General features: G+C 40.4%; 2 protein-coding genes across 2 annotated transcripts; both read left to right on the forward strand.

The window, feature by feature from the left end:
- The first annotated feature begins 7994 nt into the window (after window positions 1–7994).
- Window positions 7995–9386, forward strand: LOC148103410 (E3 ubiquitin-protein ligase TRIM35-like). Its single transcript, XM_087838723.1, has one exon. The coding sequence runs from the start codon at window positions 7995–7997 to the stop codon at window positions 9384–9386; it is 1392 nt and encodes a 463-aa protein (XP_087694849.1).
- A 1104-nt stretch (window positions 9387–10490) lies between these two features.
- On the forward strand, window positions 10491–13084 carry LOC148103411 (uncharacterized). Its single transcript, XM_087838103.1, has 3 exons — window positions 10491–10499; window positions 11619–12351; window positions 12678–13084. Exons 1-3 carry the CDS (start codon window positions 10491–10493, stop codon window positions 13073–13075), a joined length of 1140 nt encoding a protein of 379 aa, XP_087694229.1. The 3' UTR covers window positions 13076–13084.
- The last annotated feature ends 1997 nt before the right edge of the window (window positions 13085–15081 follow it).

The following is a 15081-nucleotide window of genomic DNA, read 5'->3' on the forward strand; positions in this document are numbered from 1 at the left end:
AATTCAAATTCAAATTTTTATTTGTCACATACAGTCATACACAGTACGATATGCAGTGAAATGCTTACACAACTGCTCGTGACCTAAAGAAAAAAAGAAAAGTCTATGAATAAGATAGGAAATAAATATGAAAATTAAAAAGGGTAAATTTAACTAGGAAGGAATAAAATAAAATATAAAAATTAAAGTTGAAAATAAAATAACTGTACAACAAAATACACATACACAGTATAGAAATATATAAGAATGTATGAAGAAATATAAATATATATACACAATAACAGCAGCTGTACAAGTATTAAATGGAAATGAGGAAATATAATGTCCAGTGTTGTGCAATCCACATTATTTAGTGTCTTGTGCAGTGCAAATATGCTTAAAGTGATTTAAGTGATGAAGTGAAAACAATGTTCAGTGTGTGTGTAAGAACTATATGTGTGGGTCAGTACTGTGTGATGGTGTGATTGAGAGACCGTATCGCCTGCGGGAAGAAGCTCCTCCTCGGTCTCTCTGTGTTGGTCTTCAGGGAGCAGAATCGCTTTCCTGACCTCAACAGAGAGAACAGTCTGTTGTTGGGATGGCTGAGGTCCTTCACCATCTTCCTGGCCTTGGTCCAGCACCGCCTGCTGTAGATTGAGTGCAGGTCAGGCAGCTCGGAGCGGATGGTGCGCTCAGCTGATCGCACAACCCTCTGTAGAGCTCGTCTGTCCTGCATGGTGCTGTTCCCGAACCAGGTTGAGATGTTTCCCGTCAGGATGCTCTCTATGGTGCAGGAGTAAAAGTTCCTGAGCACCTTGGAGGGCAGCTACAGGTTGTTTTACGATCTGTGACAAAATTATAAAAAATTCTATTCAATCTGGGAATTAACAAACTATAACTTAAGTGTGGCCTACAAAATGACTCAGAGCAATAAAATGTGTCCATCCTTCCAACCCGGTCAGGAAGATAAACATCCCAAAACAATGAACAGTCCCGGAGCTGAAGGACAAAAGCAATACACAGAATTATAAATGTGTCAAATGTTAAAAATAGTCACAATTTACATGCTTACTTAAGACCCTTCCTTAATAGAAACCACACCTAAACTAAGGCTACGTCCACACGAGCCCGGAGAGATCTGAAAACAGCGTTTTCGTCTGAAAATGCTCGGCGTCCCCACCATTGAGTTATGCATCCACATTGAGCACAAGTGTGAAATGCAAGGCCTGCCTCAGCTGGCGGGAAAATGTTGAGGAAAAGCACCGAGTTTTTTAAATGGACTAACAATGAGATGGAGTTGTTGCTGCGAGTAACACAAAAGTACAAAGTGGCAAAAGCGAGTGAGAGTTAGAGAGTTTGAAGAAAAGCTATCTGAAGCATGCACAAACTGATAGGGCTGTCAAAACTGAGAGCAAACAAAACAACTGCTGTACGATGCCCTCTGCTATCTAAGTTTAATAGGTCACATGACTGCATCACATGACTAAAACGTGTCATTGTTATCATTAGTGTAGACGTAGCCTAAGTCCTTGTTCTTATTTCTCTGCCTCACACACCTGATTTCATCTGAGCTCATCCTTTCACAGATCAAACAGGATCAGTTAGAGGTCAGAGGTCAACCACAGCAGCTCTGTCTCAACTGCCTCCTTGGTGCATTTAAACCCCTGTTCCTCTCTGTCATCATCGTCTGTTGTCTTCATCTCCGTTATCAGTCATCATAATTTTACCATCTCTGTGCAAGTCTGCAAATTTCTTTATTAAATCATAAGATTTAATAATGCTGATAATAATGACTTGCAGTAGTCAAAAGTGTTGATATTAAAACCTAAGAATTTCAGGAAGTTTGTTTTACAAATAAAGCTCTGTGGTCTCTGTAGTTCCATCTTCTATAGACAGATGAACATCTATAGTCTCCAACCGTTAACCTCTCTGCTCTGTGTTGTTTTGTCTTTTAGATCAAAAAAACACCACGGAGGACACACAGAGAATGGATCTCTAGTCCTACTTGTTGGTCTGTCAATTTTTGCTGTGCTTCTTGTTACTGATTTTGTTGTTTTTCTGATCTACAGAAAACATAAAAAGAAGCAGAATCAGGATTCATAGCAGCCTCCTGTTGAATTGCAGCCTGTTTGAAATGTCTCAGAGTTTTTCTCCTGCTGCTGTTCAGACTCTCAGTGTTGTCAGTGAACATTCAGGTACAGACAGATGATCTGATCATCCAGCAGACAGACATCAAACACGTCCAGAGTTGGTTTGGTGATAAATTTCTCTGATTATCATCAAACCTGTTCAGACTGTGTCAGTGTGTCTCTGTCTGTCAGAGACTCTGTGAACTACAGTGTTTGTTCATCTTCACAGTTTTTATAGGATTTGTTGATGGGAATTTCTTTTGGCTTCCAGCTGCTCATCTTATTGTACTTTTCTGTAGCATAGGTTTTCATATTTATGTCCTGTATTTGGAAATTACAGGATTTGTATTTTCAAACAATTTTTTTTCTGTTGATAGAGATAAAAAAAAGTAACTTCAGCCTGTGAACACAAAATATTCCTTTATATAACTCATATTAAAGCAAATTCAAGCCTCACAGAGATGAAAAAACTTAGAGAAACCTGCTGTATACTGTGGGTGTAGTTCAACACACAGTCAATCATTAGCTGGCTTGACAAACCTACATTAAATCTCCAGCTGCAGATGGTTTCAGAAAGGTTATCGATGTCTGTTCAGCTTTCTGCTCAGACTCCTGTCTGCATTCACATTAAACTTGTTTTGCAAGTCATGTGACCCTTCTTCCACACAATAACAGTTGTTATCTGTCACGGTTCTGGGTCAGGTTGACCCAGTATTTTGAGTTGTTATGTTTTGGTGTGTTTTTGCATTTTGGATTCTTTTCTTATGATGATGATGATGAATCTATGTTTCAGTTATTCTTGTTTAGGGATTAGTTTGTAGATTTTGTGTTCTCATGTTTTTTGCAGGTTTAGTTCAAGTTCCATGTGTCATTTTCTGTCTGTCTCTCAGTGTCGAGTCTGCGTCTTTGTGTGATGGTTTCTTGTTCCTGTTTTATTGTGAAGGTCTGCGTCTCATGTGAGTGTTCAGGTTTACCTCTTGTCTCGTCTCGTTGATTACTCCCAGCTGTGTTCCCCACCTGTGTGTAATCTCCCTGTTTCTCTGTGTGCATTTAAGTCGCGTCTTCTGTCTTGTAGTTGCTGGTCCGTCTGTGTATCCACTATGTCTCACCTGTGTGTTCTCCCTGCTGGCCATTGTCCTCATTCAGGTTCGTGCTCTGTAGTTTAGTTGTTTCCAGTCTAGTTTAGTTCATGCTCCATTTGCTGTTTGTCTATATTCATTTCATATTTAATAAACCACCTTCACACCTTTACAAGTGCCTGCGTTTGGATCCTCCTTTATTATTTCCACACGGCTCACTCTACTCGCCGTGACATTATCAGATGGTGATGAGAAATATTTTAACCACTTAGCACACTCTCTGTGCTGCTGTTTATTTCTAAGGTGACGGCTGCACATTAGAGCTGTGGATCTTTACACTGGACCCCTTTAAACATTAAACTTTATGTCCCACAGCCTGATAACAGAGATGTGTAAATCACTTCAGTTTGTCTCAGGTGAAATTAGTTTTATTGATCGAACAGCTTTACCTGGTGTTTGTTCTGTGTTCTAGTAACTGCAATTTTTGTGTGTATGAGACTTGACAGCAGATTAGAATCAAGTACAGCAACATTTATACATTCTCCAAATAACATATGCACATGTCCATAACATTAAAACCAGAGATGGGCAGTAATGCGTTATTTGTAACGCATTACGTTTGATTACTTTTAATGCGTTAGTGTAATCCGATTACTTTTTTCAAGTAACGAGTAAAGTAATGGATTACTATTGCAAAAAAAACGTGATTTTTTTTGCGAGAAAAACAGTGACGTAAGCGAGTGCGATGTTCGTGACAACAGCTGTGTGCAGATCAACAATGGATCATATATCGAGTGCAGAGAGAGTATGAGCGTGCAGCGTTTAAAGCGTGGAAGTACTGACCTTACTTTGAGTTTGATTCCATAAAAAGTGACAAAAACATTAGTGTCCGTTGTGCGTGGGAAGAAAACTTCTTTTTACAGCGAAAAAAAACCCCTAAACTTCCGAGCAAGCACCGAGTAGCTACGACGTAATGGGAAACTCGCAGAGAAACTCGCGGATTCTTCCACTGACCGCTGCACACCTGCACCAGGATAAACCTCCGCCTACCCCACTCCTGCTTTACAGGTGAAAATAGAGCAACAGGACCGCTAGTCTTTGACTTTATTTATTTTCTGCTGTGTTTTACTTGCATCTATTTGAAAGAATGAGTGTAAACACACAAAAATATATTTTTATTTTATGTGCTGGAATGTGCAGAAAATAGGTTTAAATGTTAAACAAATTTCTTCCAGTCAGTGAATGTTGCATATAATTAAATTTTTGCTTGATGCATAAAGTTAAAAGATTAAAACTAATAAAACAAGTTTTAAAAAGAGACTTTTCCATTTGATTACATTTTGTATGATGGATTATGTAGAAAAAGTAGAATTGGGCTGAAAGATCTATCACTTTATCACCTATTCAGGTTGTAAATCGTGTTTTTAAAAAGTAACTAAGTAACTAAGTAAGTAATTAATTACTTTTGAAAATAAGTAATCAGTAAAGTAACTGGATTACTTTTGGGGGGAAGTGATCAGTAATTAGTTACTGATTACTTTTTTTCAAGTAACTTGACCAACACTGATTAAAACCCACAGTCGGAGCTTTGTTTAGTGTTTAGTGTTGTCTAGTGTACGGCTTAACAACTCGCTCGTAGCAGAGAATCTCTGTCATGCTTAAAACCTGCTGCACATCAAAGAATCAGTGACGTAGATGAACTTATGATTGTTGCTCTTTATCTGTACATGTTGGTGGTTGGTTAACTTGGACGTGTGAGTCCAGAACAGTTCTGTTTGGTAACAATAAAGTCCATCGAATAAATAAATGTTCAGATGGTGGTGATTTTTTTTTACATTACTGTTACTGTAATCACATTACTGTTACTGTAATCACATTACTGTCATTTTATTATTGACAAAATATTAAAGAAATGTTGATGATCTGTTTATATCCATGTTAGTCTTTAAAGTCCAACATCTCCCTCTAGTGGCCATAAATAAATAAACCATGTGGGAGGAAATACATTTATTCATTAACCAAACTACAAGATGTTGACACAAGGGGACAATCGATGTCTCCATTAAACAGATGGATAATTGTTGGCATTCCTGGAGTGGCTTCATCTCAGGAGGTAGAGCAGATCATCCACTAATTATAAAGCTTGTGAACGGATCCCTTGATGCTCCAGTCTGCATGCCAAATATCCTTGGACAACATACAAAACCTAAGTTTTTGTCTGATGCATCCATCAGTTTGAATGTTAGACAGAAAGCACTTAAGAGAGTAAAATTGTGGCATATAAGTACATATAAATATTTACCACAAAAACTCAGATTATGTTGAAAAACTACTCAATGATACATTTTTTAGCTTTTCTAGATAAAAGCTTCATGTTTGAATGTTTTTTTTAAGTTGTCTTTTCACAAAGAAAAAACGTAGCCCTCCACCTCTGTGTTTGAACCAATAGAAAAGCTGGTGCTCAGAGGAAGACGGCTTTACTTGGCACTGGACTGGATGATGCCATCATTCACCTCCTACATCGTTCCCTCTCTCACCTGGAGACCGCTGGGAGATATAATAAAATAGATATAATATAAATAATTATATTTTTTTGATAAGTGAAGTTCACTGAACTGAAAGGAAAATTTGGTTTGATGATGGTTGACATGTTTTCCAAATAGAAGTTTTTCCTCTAGTAAGGAGATACAGGTGCAGCAGAGCATTGCTGGAAGAAATGATCCCAAGGGTGGAATCTCCTGAGAAATCTTCAGAGACCCAGCGAGAAGCAGGGACCATAGCTGACAGCCCAAGCAGGGGTTGAGGTCAAAGGTCATGCTGTTTGGGGACCTACTGGTCATCATGAGAAGATTCTGGAACCACAGCAATGACCATAAAGCTGCATTGGATGGAGAGCTGTGCCACAGGGCTTTCCAGAGGTAATCACGAGGAGATTGTGGACAACAGATGGAGATCTGAAGGATGAGGGGAGCGTTCCAAGCTCCAATCGACCGTGCAGAGAGGAAGTTCAAGGATGGCATCATTATTCTGTGAACAGAAACCAGAAGCTATGGTGGTGACGGGGAATGACTGACAGCAATTTCCTATGAACATCACCTAATGCTGTGTCACTGTGCTATGCATACTTTGACACTCTGAAGAGGGTCTTCCTTTGTGTCATTGTTGTTGTCATTTGCATCATGAACAAGACTGCTGAAGTGACTCAACAGGTGGGGTTATAACAGCAGTAAAAGAATTGAATCCAATACCCTTTCCAAAAAAGGTTTTCTGCAGAGACGAAAGGACAATAGAGGAGTCATAAGTATCCCCCCACAGGAAGAATGCATGAAATGAGGTGATGAGGGTTGATAGAGGCCATAAAACAGGAGTGCTGACAAAGGCCTGCAGCCTTGAAGATAACTGAAAGCCACATTGACAAACAGCAAAACTAACTGGTATGTTTGTTATACCCATGTCTGCATACATTTGGACTCTGGTCATATGGACAGTGATAGAAACAACTGGAAGAGACATTTATGAAGCTCTGAGGAACTCAAACCACTCTGCATGTGTGATTTACACACCTGGAGGAGATGCACCACAAAGCTGGAATGATTTTGCAAATGTTAATTTCTATGTTTGACTATTAACATTCATTTGCTTACTTGGAGGGAACGATGCTCGTCACAGTTCTCTCCCTCATGCACGAGCAACACAAAGAGCTCTGGTGACTTGCGTCTTGTTTTTGCCATTGTAGTAGAATTGTCTTGGCGTTCCAGCAATAGGTCTGTGCTAGATGAACGTATCAGCAACCTTCAAACACGTGTGGAGAATTCATTATTTCTTTGAAAGGTTTTTGACTAAATAACAGAAAAAAGAAAGTAAGAGAAAGAGATGTCAGAGATGAGTGTCAGTAACACAAAAGTAACACTCAGTGTCATGCAGTGACTTTTACACAACCAGATCAGATGAACCAACTCACACTAAAACATGCATTTTGCTGCACTCTTTACACTTATTTCTTTTCTTTCTGCTCTTTTATATATTTTGTAAAACCACAAAAAATATTTTATATCAGCAGCAATTTCTCTCAAACTGCTGCATCACAGCTTTCATGCTCTGACCTGCATGTGAAATGAGAGAAAAGCTCTTTATTAGTAACTTTTACAACTTCTGGCAGGTTAATGTCTGAACTTTGGAGTGAAACACACCCTTAGTTACAAGAAATAACACCACAGTCTGTAACTAAGTGAATGCACCTTAACACCACCTGTGTGTGTGTGACTGCATTACACTCCCACTGCTGGGAACCTGAACAAGAAGCAGAACAAAGTCTGAAATAGAAGCTGACAAACAGCTGCACCACCGAGTGACACTTTATTTTATAAACTTCACAACAGGTTTCATGTTGTGACCTGTGGAGGTGAAAAGACACAAAACCTGTTTTACAGCTTTTGAGCTGCAGGCAGGATTGAAACACACCTTAGTTAAAAGTCAAACAGCAACATTTGTCTCCTCCCCTCACGTCACTCAAATGTGACAAACCAGGAAACAGGAAGTTCTTCGTCCTCAGTAAAGAGAGACGCACAGACGATCAGACTGAGCTCAGACCAAACTAGCAGCTTCCTCTGAGTGAGTCCAGCTACAGGAGAGAAAAGTGGAAAACTCCAACACTGCTGCTTCAAGCTGCTGACGCTCCACACACTGAAGGTGAGTTTGAGCAAAAACACGACTCAAAGGAAGTTTCAGTGAAGGTGGTAGAGGAGGGAGGGGAGCCAGGACTGACTGTACTTCCTGTCTGCTGTTTTCAGCTTCACTCACAGACTCAATGGCTTCCAGATCAGAGGAGGATCTCTGCTGTCCGGTCTGTCAGGAGGTCTTCAGAGATCCTGTTATTCTGTCATGTAGCCACAGCTTCTGTAAAGACTGTCTGAAGAGATGGTGGAGAGAGAGACCAACACACGAGTGTCCAGTTTGTAAGAGAAGATCTTCAAAGGATGAACCACCTTTAAATCTGGCTTTAAGGAACCTGTGTGAGTCGTTCTTACAGGAGAGAGATCAGAGAGCTTCAGAGGCTCTCTGCAGTCTGCACTCTGAGAAACTCAAACTCTTCTGTCTGGACCATCAGCAGCCAGTGTGTCTCGTCTGCTGTGCCTCAGAAAAACACACCAATCACAGATTCAGACCCATCGATGAAGCTGCACAACAACACAAGAAGGAACTTCAGGAAACTCTGGAGCCCTTAAAGAAGAAGTTAAAGGTTTGTGAAGAAGTTCAAGTGAAGTTTGATCAAACAGCAGAACACATTAAGGTCCAGGCCCGACACACAGAGAGGCAGATTAAGGAGCAGTTTAAGAAGCTTCACCAGTTTCTAGCAGAGGAAGAGGAGGCCAGGCTGGCTGCACTGAGGGAGGAAGAGGAGCAGAAGAGTGGGATGATGAAGGAGAAGATGGAGGCTCTGAGCAGAGAGATAGCAGCTCTTTCAGACACAGTCAGAGCCACAGAGGAGGAGCTGAGAGCTGAAGACGTCTCATTCCTGCACAACTACAAGGCTGCAGTGGAAAGAGTCCAGCGCTGCCCCCTGCTGGATGATCCACAGCTGCCCTCAGGAGCTCTGATAGACCAGGCCAAACACCTGGGCAACCTGACCTTCAACATCTGGAACAACATGAAGGACATGGTCTCCTACACTCCTCTCATTCTGGACCCAAACACTGCAAATCCAATCCTCATCCTGTCTGAAGATCTGACCAGTGTGAGACTAGGAGGAGAGAGGCAGCAGCTTCCTGATAATCCAGAGAGGATTGATGGATTAACCTGCTCTGTCCTGGGCTCTGAGGGCTTTAACTCAGGGACTCACAGCTGGGATGTTGATGTTGGAGACAGTAATGAGTGGGTACTGGGTGTGTTAGCAGAGTCTGTGCAGAGGAAGGGAGACATACTGTCTGGATTATGGATAATATTTATCTCTGAAGGTAAATACTACACATGCTCACCATCAGCTAAATCTGCTCTCTCAGTCCAGAAGAAGCTCCAGAGGATCAGAGTGAATCTGGACTGGAACAGAGGAAAGCTGTCGTTCTCTGATCCTGATACTAACACACACATACACACCTTCACACACACTTTCACTCACAGGATGTTTCCATACATTTACACTGGTGTTAAAGTGAAGGTGTGTCCGTTGAAGGTGTCAGTGTCAGTGCAGCAGATGAGTTGAGGATGATGATATTTCTAATGTTGTTTCCTGTCAGTGAATTGAAGCTGTTAAACTGCAGCTGTCCTCCTGCTGCCTCGTTGTTCCAAAGCTCTTTGTTTCTCTTTTAGTTCTCACTGTTTCTTTCTGTTTCTGCTGTCCACCTTTTCACATGGAAAATCATTTCACTGTTTCTCACTGAATGACTCCCCAAACTAGATTTGAAATTCTATCAAGTTTCTAATCATTACAAGTGATTCATGTTTCTATTTGATGTGTAAATGGAGATGATTTCGTTTGCTGGGATATGGACTGACATGTGTTGAATGGGAGGAGCAGTTTGTTGTTGTCTTCTTGTCTGTTTATGACAACAATAAATCTATTGTTGAAACAATGATTCATGTTTAACTCCATATATGAAATGTTTCTGATCTTTGAATTCTGTTTGATTAAAGACTTTCTTCATGACACAAATGAGATTTCAGTGTATTAATAGAACTAAATAAGCTCAGAGTTGAAAGGCTGGAGTATTATGTACGTGCTTCACTGTCAGTATCTTCAGGGGGATTCAAAGGGAAACATCAAACATCAAAGATTTAAAAAATAATAAAGATAATAAACACACAGGTCAAAGGTCAGAGTCACAGGAATTAGGAAACAGTTCAGTTTCTTCCGTTTGAAATGTTTCAGTTTCTTTGCTTGATCAGTTCACACTTCTCTCTGTGAACGACTTCAGTGCTTCGTCCATGACTCCTGAAGGTAAAGGGCCCAAAGAGCCAATCAGCAGCTCTGAAACAGGAAATATGACTCATGGAGAAGTTCACAACAGTTTCAGCTGCCAATTGTACTCATCACCATGGAGACTGATGCATCAAATCTAAATAAAGGCTGGATGGAGGCAGAGTGAGTGTTGTAGATGCTGCATTTTGAAGCCTCAGTGTTTAAATTGTGTCCACAGCCACGTAGACAGAGTGGGTGGATTTGCTTCTAGAAGGACTTTGTTGCAGCTCTACAGCAGGTATTTGTTGTTGGATGACATCACATTCAGCAGTGCTGTGACTGAGCCATAAATATCAGGGCTCAGACGAGGCCCACACATGCGTGTTTGTCGGTACACACAGTTAAGATATGGAACATGTGAACATGAGACATATGAAGAGACTGAACAGATAAAACGTCCTTTATATCCATCAGTGACTTGATGGAGCTTCTTGCTGCAGTGTGTTTGGGTTTGGCTGATAACACTGGTCCTGCATGTTTCCTTCATGCTCTGTGGTAAAAGTGCATCAGTCTGCAGCTCTGTGGTCGTCCTTCTTCTTTTTCTCAGAAACTTCCTGATTTCTTTGATCTCACTGTTTTGCAGAGGTGTTAAGATTAAAAATAAAAACTGTGAAAAGTTGCTGCTATTTATAAATTTATAAAAAGACACCATTTAATGCTTTTAATAAGCTTAAAAGAACAGAATGAAATGTCTCCATCGCTGTAGTGTAATAATATCACAGCACTGTTGCAGTAATTTTAATGTGTTTATTGTACAGAGACTGATTCAGCTGTGGTCTACTCAGCAGTGAGAACTGAAGACGTCCGTTATGGACAAACAACCATCAGAACAAGGAGGCCCAGGTACAGCTGCTCTTTATCTTTGACTGTGGACAGAGACAAGCTAGCTGCTCCCCCTGTTTACAGCCATCATGCTAAGCTAAGCTAACCAAACCACATTGTGACTCAAGCCCAGAGCTCAGACTTCAAAGACATCAAACGTCTCATCTTTCTGTCAAAACACAAAACAAAAAGATTCCTTGTAAAGTTGACCTTTTCCTTAACACTAGGTTTACTAACCTGCGCAAATTTGCGTAACTTCCCTAAACCCAACTCCCCCTAGAATTACTGGCTTTTTTATTTTCTGGTGCAAGTCCCGAGGTGTTAATCACCCCTGCTGAGATTTTCACAGGTCGTCAGCTCGTTTCTCCTCCAGCTTTTGTTGTGCAAACCACCCATTATCCTTGAGGCCTGGCACATTTGCATTTGTTTACTCTGAGTTGCTCAGAATCAAGTCAGGCCAAACCTCTGTGTTACAACTTTCAGAAATGCCTGCCGTATCTATACAAAATATCCCACACATTGACTGACCTGCAAATATAAAAGACACACATTCACACCTCATTGCCATATTACATATGGGTTATATAAACCCATTTAGAGTGAAGTTCATGTAAATTTACCATTCTCTATTTGTTTATCTTCTGACAACGTAAGATTACAAGTGTGCTCCAAAGCTTCCTTTGCCTGTTAGACGTGGGAATGCTGCAGACCATCAGAGACTGTACGGTACATCAAGCCCGCAGAACAGAGCCGGACTGGAATTTGTCAGTTCATGAACTGATGGCATTCATTTCAATCCTGTTTGTAAGAGCAATCATGTGTCCTGTTGGTGCCATTGTGGATTGCTGGTCAGGAGGATTTCTGGTGTCAGTAATCAAAGAGACAATGCCCCGAGATAGATTCATTTCAATTATGCACCTTCGATTTGATGACAGGGACACGCGGGCAGAACGGGTGAAAACAGACAAATTTGCGGCGATCTCAGACATCTGGACACGCTTCAACGAGAACTGTGCTAAGAGTTTCACTCCAGGAGAACACATGACCATAGATGAACAGCTGTTCCCTACCAAGGTTTGTTGTCCATTCACACAGTATATCGCAACCAAGCCAGACAAATTTGGGATCAAGTTCTGGATGACCACGGATTTGGACACCAAATATGTCTGCAGTGCATCTCCTTACTTGGGAAAGGACCCCAGTCATCAGAAGGGAGAGAGGCTGGCAGAGAACGTGGTCATGAAACTGATGGAGCCGTTTTTGGATGATGGGAGAAACGTCACAACGGACAATTTATTTACTTCACTGTCACTGTCACACAGACTGCTGCAGCGCAAAACAACGTTACTGGGCACGGTGAATAAAGTCCGGCGTGAACTTCCTCAACTTGCAAAAGATACTGCAAAGCAAGAGGTATTCTCCACTTCAGTGCTTAGAAGTGGCGGTGTCTCCTTGACAATTTATGAACCTAAAAAAACAAGACTGTGTGTGTTCTAAGTTCCATGCACCAAGACGTGACGATCGGTGACGACAGAAAGAGGAAACCCAACACGATAGCAGACTATAACCACATGAAGGTATGTGAATGTGTGTACAATTTTAAACCAGTGCTACAATGTTTTCTGATGTGTGCTATACAGGCCTATAGAAAAAAACATATACTCATGACTCTCTCTCTGCTTTTACAGTGTGGTGTAGACGTGTTGGACCAAATGGCACGGATGTATTCCGTAAGAGCAGCAACACGCAGGTGGCCAGTAGCGGCTTTCTACAATATGCTGGACCTGGCGGCGGTGAATGCCTACATTTTGTACAAGGCATGTACAGGGTGGACAGGCAAAAGAAGATTGTTTCTGAGTCTTCTAGCTCAGCAACTTTGTTGCCGATTCATGCAGCTCAAGGAAATATTAGCACAGAGGCAGGCTGCTGAAGCTGCTGCAGCTGCTGTGCCAGGGACTATAAAGACAACGCAGTGCCAGGTGCAAGAGAGCTGCAACAGGAATCGCAGCAGGTTTACCTGTGCAACATGTCAGAAATTCACTTGTGCCAAATGCAGGGATGATGGACACTGGGTCTGCAAACGCTGTAAAGTCGGAAATACTTTGAAATAAAAAAGACTTGTGTACCCATATATTGTAAATGTGTGTCTTTTCTATGTAGGTTGTAACACAGAGGTTTTGCCTGCCTTGGATCTGAGTAAACAAATGCCAATGTTGCACAAACACACACACACACACACACACACAGCAAATCTGCATTTATTTGTCCCACAAGTGGAAAATCTGCATTGTCATTGCAAAAAAGTGGACAGTGCAAGACAAAAGCAGCTAAATAAAAACTGTACAAAGAACACGGTATAGAAAGTGCACTATACAAACAATCTGGAAACATAAATATGGATACGTGTATTTAAAAATATTGGTGTATGTATACACACACACACACACACACACATCTATATCTACATATATATATATATATATATATATATATATATATATATATATACATATACATATATATATATATACATATATATATATACACATATATATATATACATATATATATATATACATATATATATATATATATATATATTAGAGATATAGATATATATACATATATATAGATATAGATGTGTGTGTGTGTGTGTATAACTAGACTTTATGCATAATATGTAAGGTGTGGCTATATAAATATATGTACAACTCTGTGTATATGTGTTTATGGGCAGGCATGCGATGTAGTGACAAGGATTGACAAGAACTACCATGGTGTATTGTACGCTGCAAGTAAGGAAGGAAAGTAGCCTTGCAGGGAAGGAAAGACCTGAATCTCTCATGGTTGGGGGTTGGGGGAGGTGTCTTTGCACAACAAAAGCAGGAGAACAATGGAGCTGAAGACCTGTGAAAATCTCAGCGGGGTGCCAAGAGGTGTTAGGGTCGGGGGGGGAATTTACGCAAATCTGCGCAGGCTAGTAAATCTAGTAGTAGGGACTGCAGCAGGGAAAAAAAGGCTCAGTAATTCTAGTGTTAAACTGTCCATTATAGCGTGGTCTTCCTACTTATCTTGACACAATACTCAGTCACGTTGCCTGCTGCAAACTTAACCCTTTAAGACCTACCATAGAACCAAGTCCGCCAGAGCTTATATTATATTTTTACATGCTGTGGAGCCATTTTTGGGAGCATTTCAAGTTGCTATACATCAATACAACCATTATAGCCCAGATTTTAATAATATGTCTGCATTAAGTGCATAGTAATTACATAAATTGCAAAAAAGTGCAATAAACTACAAAAAAATTGAAAATCGTTTTTGTTTTTTTAACATATATTTCTAGTTAGAGAAATTTAAGAGGCTTATCCCTCAAAACTGTAAATACAAAAAAGTTGCACAAAATAGTTTCCCACCACAGGAAATTTATTTTGAGTGTCTTCATAGTTTTATTTTTGAAATACACCAATTTTTATACACTGCAGGAAAAACGAAAATAAATATTATAATGCAAATTTGCAAAAAAGCAGCATATGCATCAAAATAAACTATTTCCAGCAGTGCAATATGAGTCCTAAGCATCCCAGAAACGACACAGAAAGTCATAAAGTCAAACGTAACTTTTAAAAACACCAGTATAGGCTCATGAGGCTATATGGTAAAAAAAAACTACATTTCCGCGAAAATGACATCACTTCCGGTTTCGGACAGGTAATGGCGGACATGCAAAAGTTCGCGCTGACGTCTATTCCAACATAGGAAGTGTTACAAACAGCTGATCGGATCGACAAAGCGTGTTTCTGGAATATTATGTTTTTGTTGCTGCAAGTGCTTTTTATGCAGTTTTTGCAAAGTTATATGTGGAAGGAAACTGTGACCGAGGACAAGCTGATGGCATAAGATGTAAGTACAACTTCTCCAGTTTCATATGCAAAAAAAATTATTGCGCTAGCTCACGTGGTTGCAGAGCTACCGGGATTTAAAAATAGTTACGCAAAACAGAGCGTGCCCGCTCTGACCGGTTTTAAAGGGTTAAAAGAAGTCTGACGAATGAAGTGAAATTGTGCTCTAAGCAGAAGTGATTGTGAGTGTGTCTGAGGTCACGGTGTGTGTGAAA

This window comes from Neolamprologus brichardi, chromosome 3 (assembly GCF_056152115.1).
Source record: "Neolamprologus brichardi isolate AB-2024 chromosome 3, ASM5615211v1, whole genome shotgun sequence".
In the NCBI taxonomy this organism is placed as follows: Eukaryota; Metazoa; Chordata; class Actinopteri; order Cichliformes; family Cichlidae; genus Neolamprologus; species Neolamprologus brichardi.

Excerpts from the sequence above, each read along its gene's own strand:
- LOC148103410 (XM_087838723.1), top strand. The coding sequence starts at position 7,995 with ATGGCTTCCAGATCAGAGGAGGATCTCTGCTGTCCGGTCTGTCAGGAG.
- LOC148103411 (XM_087838103.1), top strand. Across the intron at positions 12,352-12,677 it reads CCGGCGTGAACTTCCTCAAC|TGGCACGGATGTATTCCGTA; the intron begins TTGCAAAAGATA and ends TGTTGGACCAAA.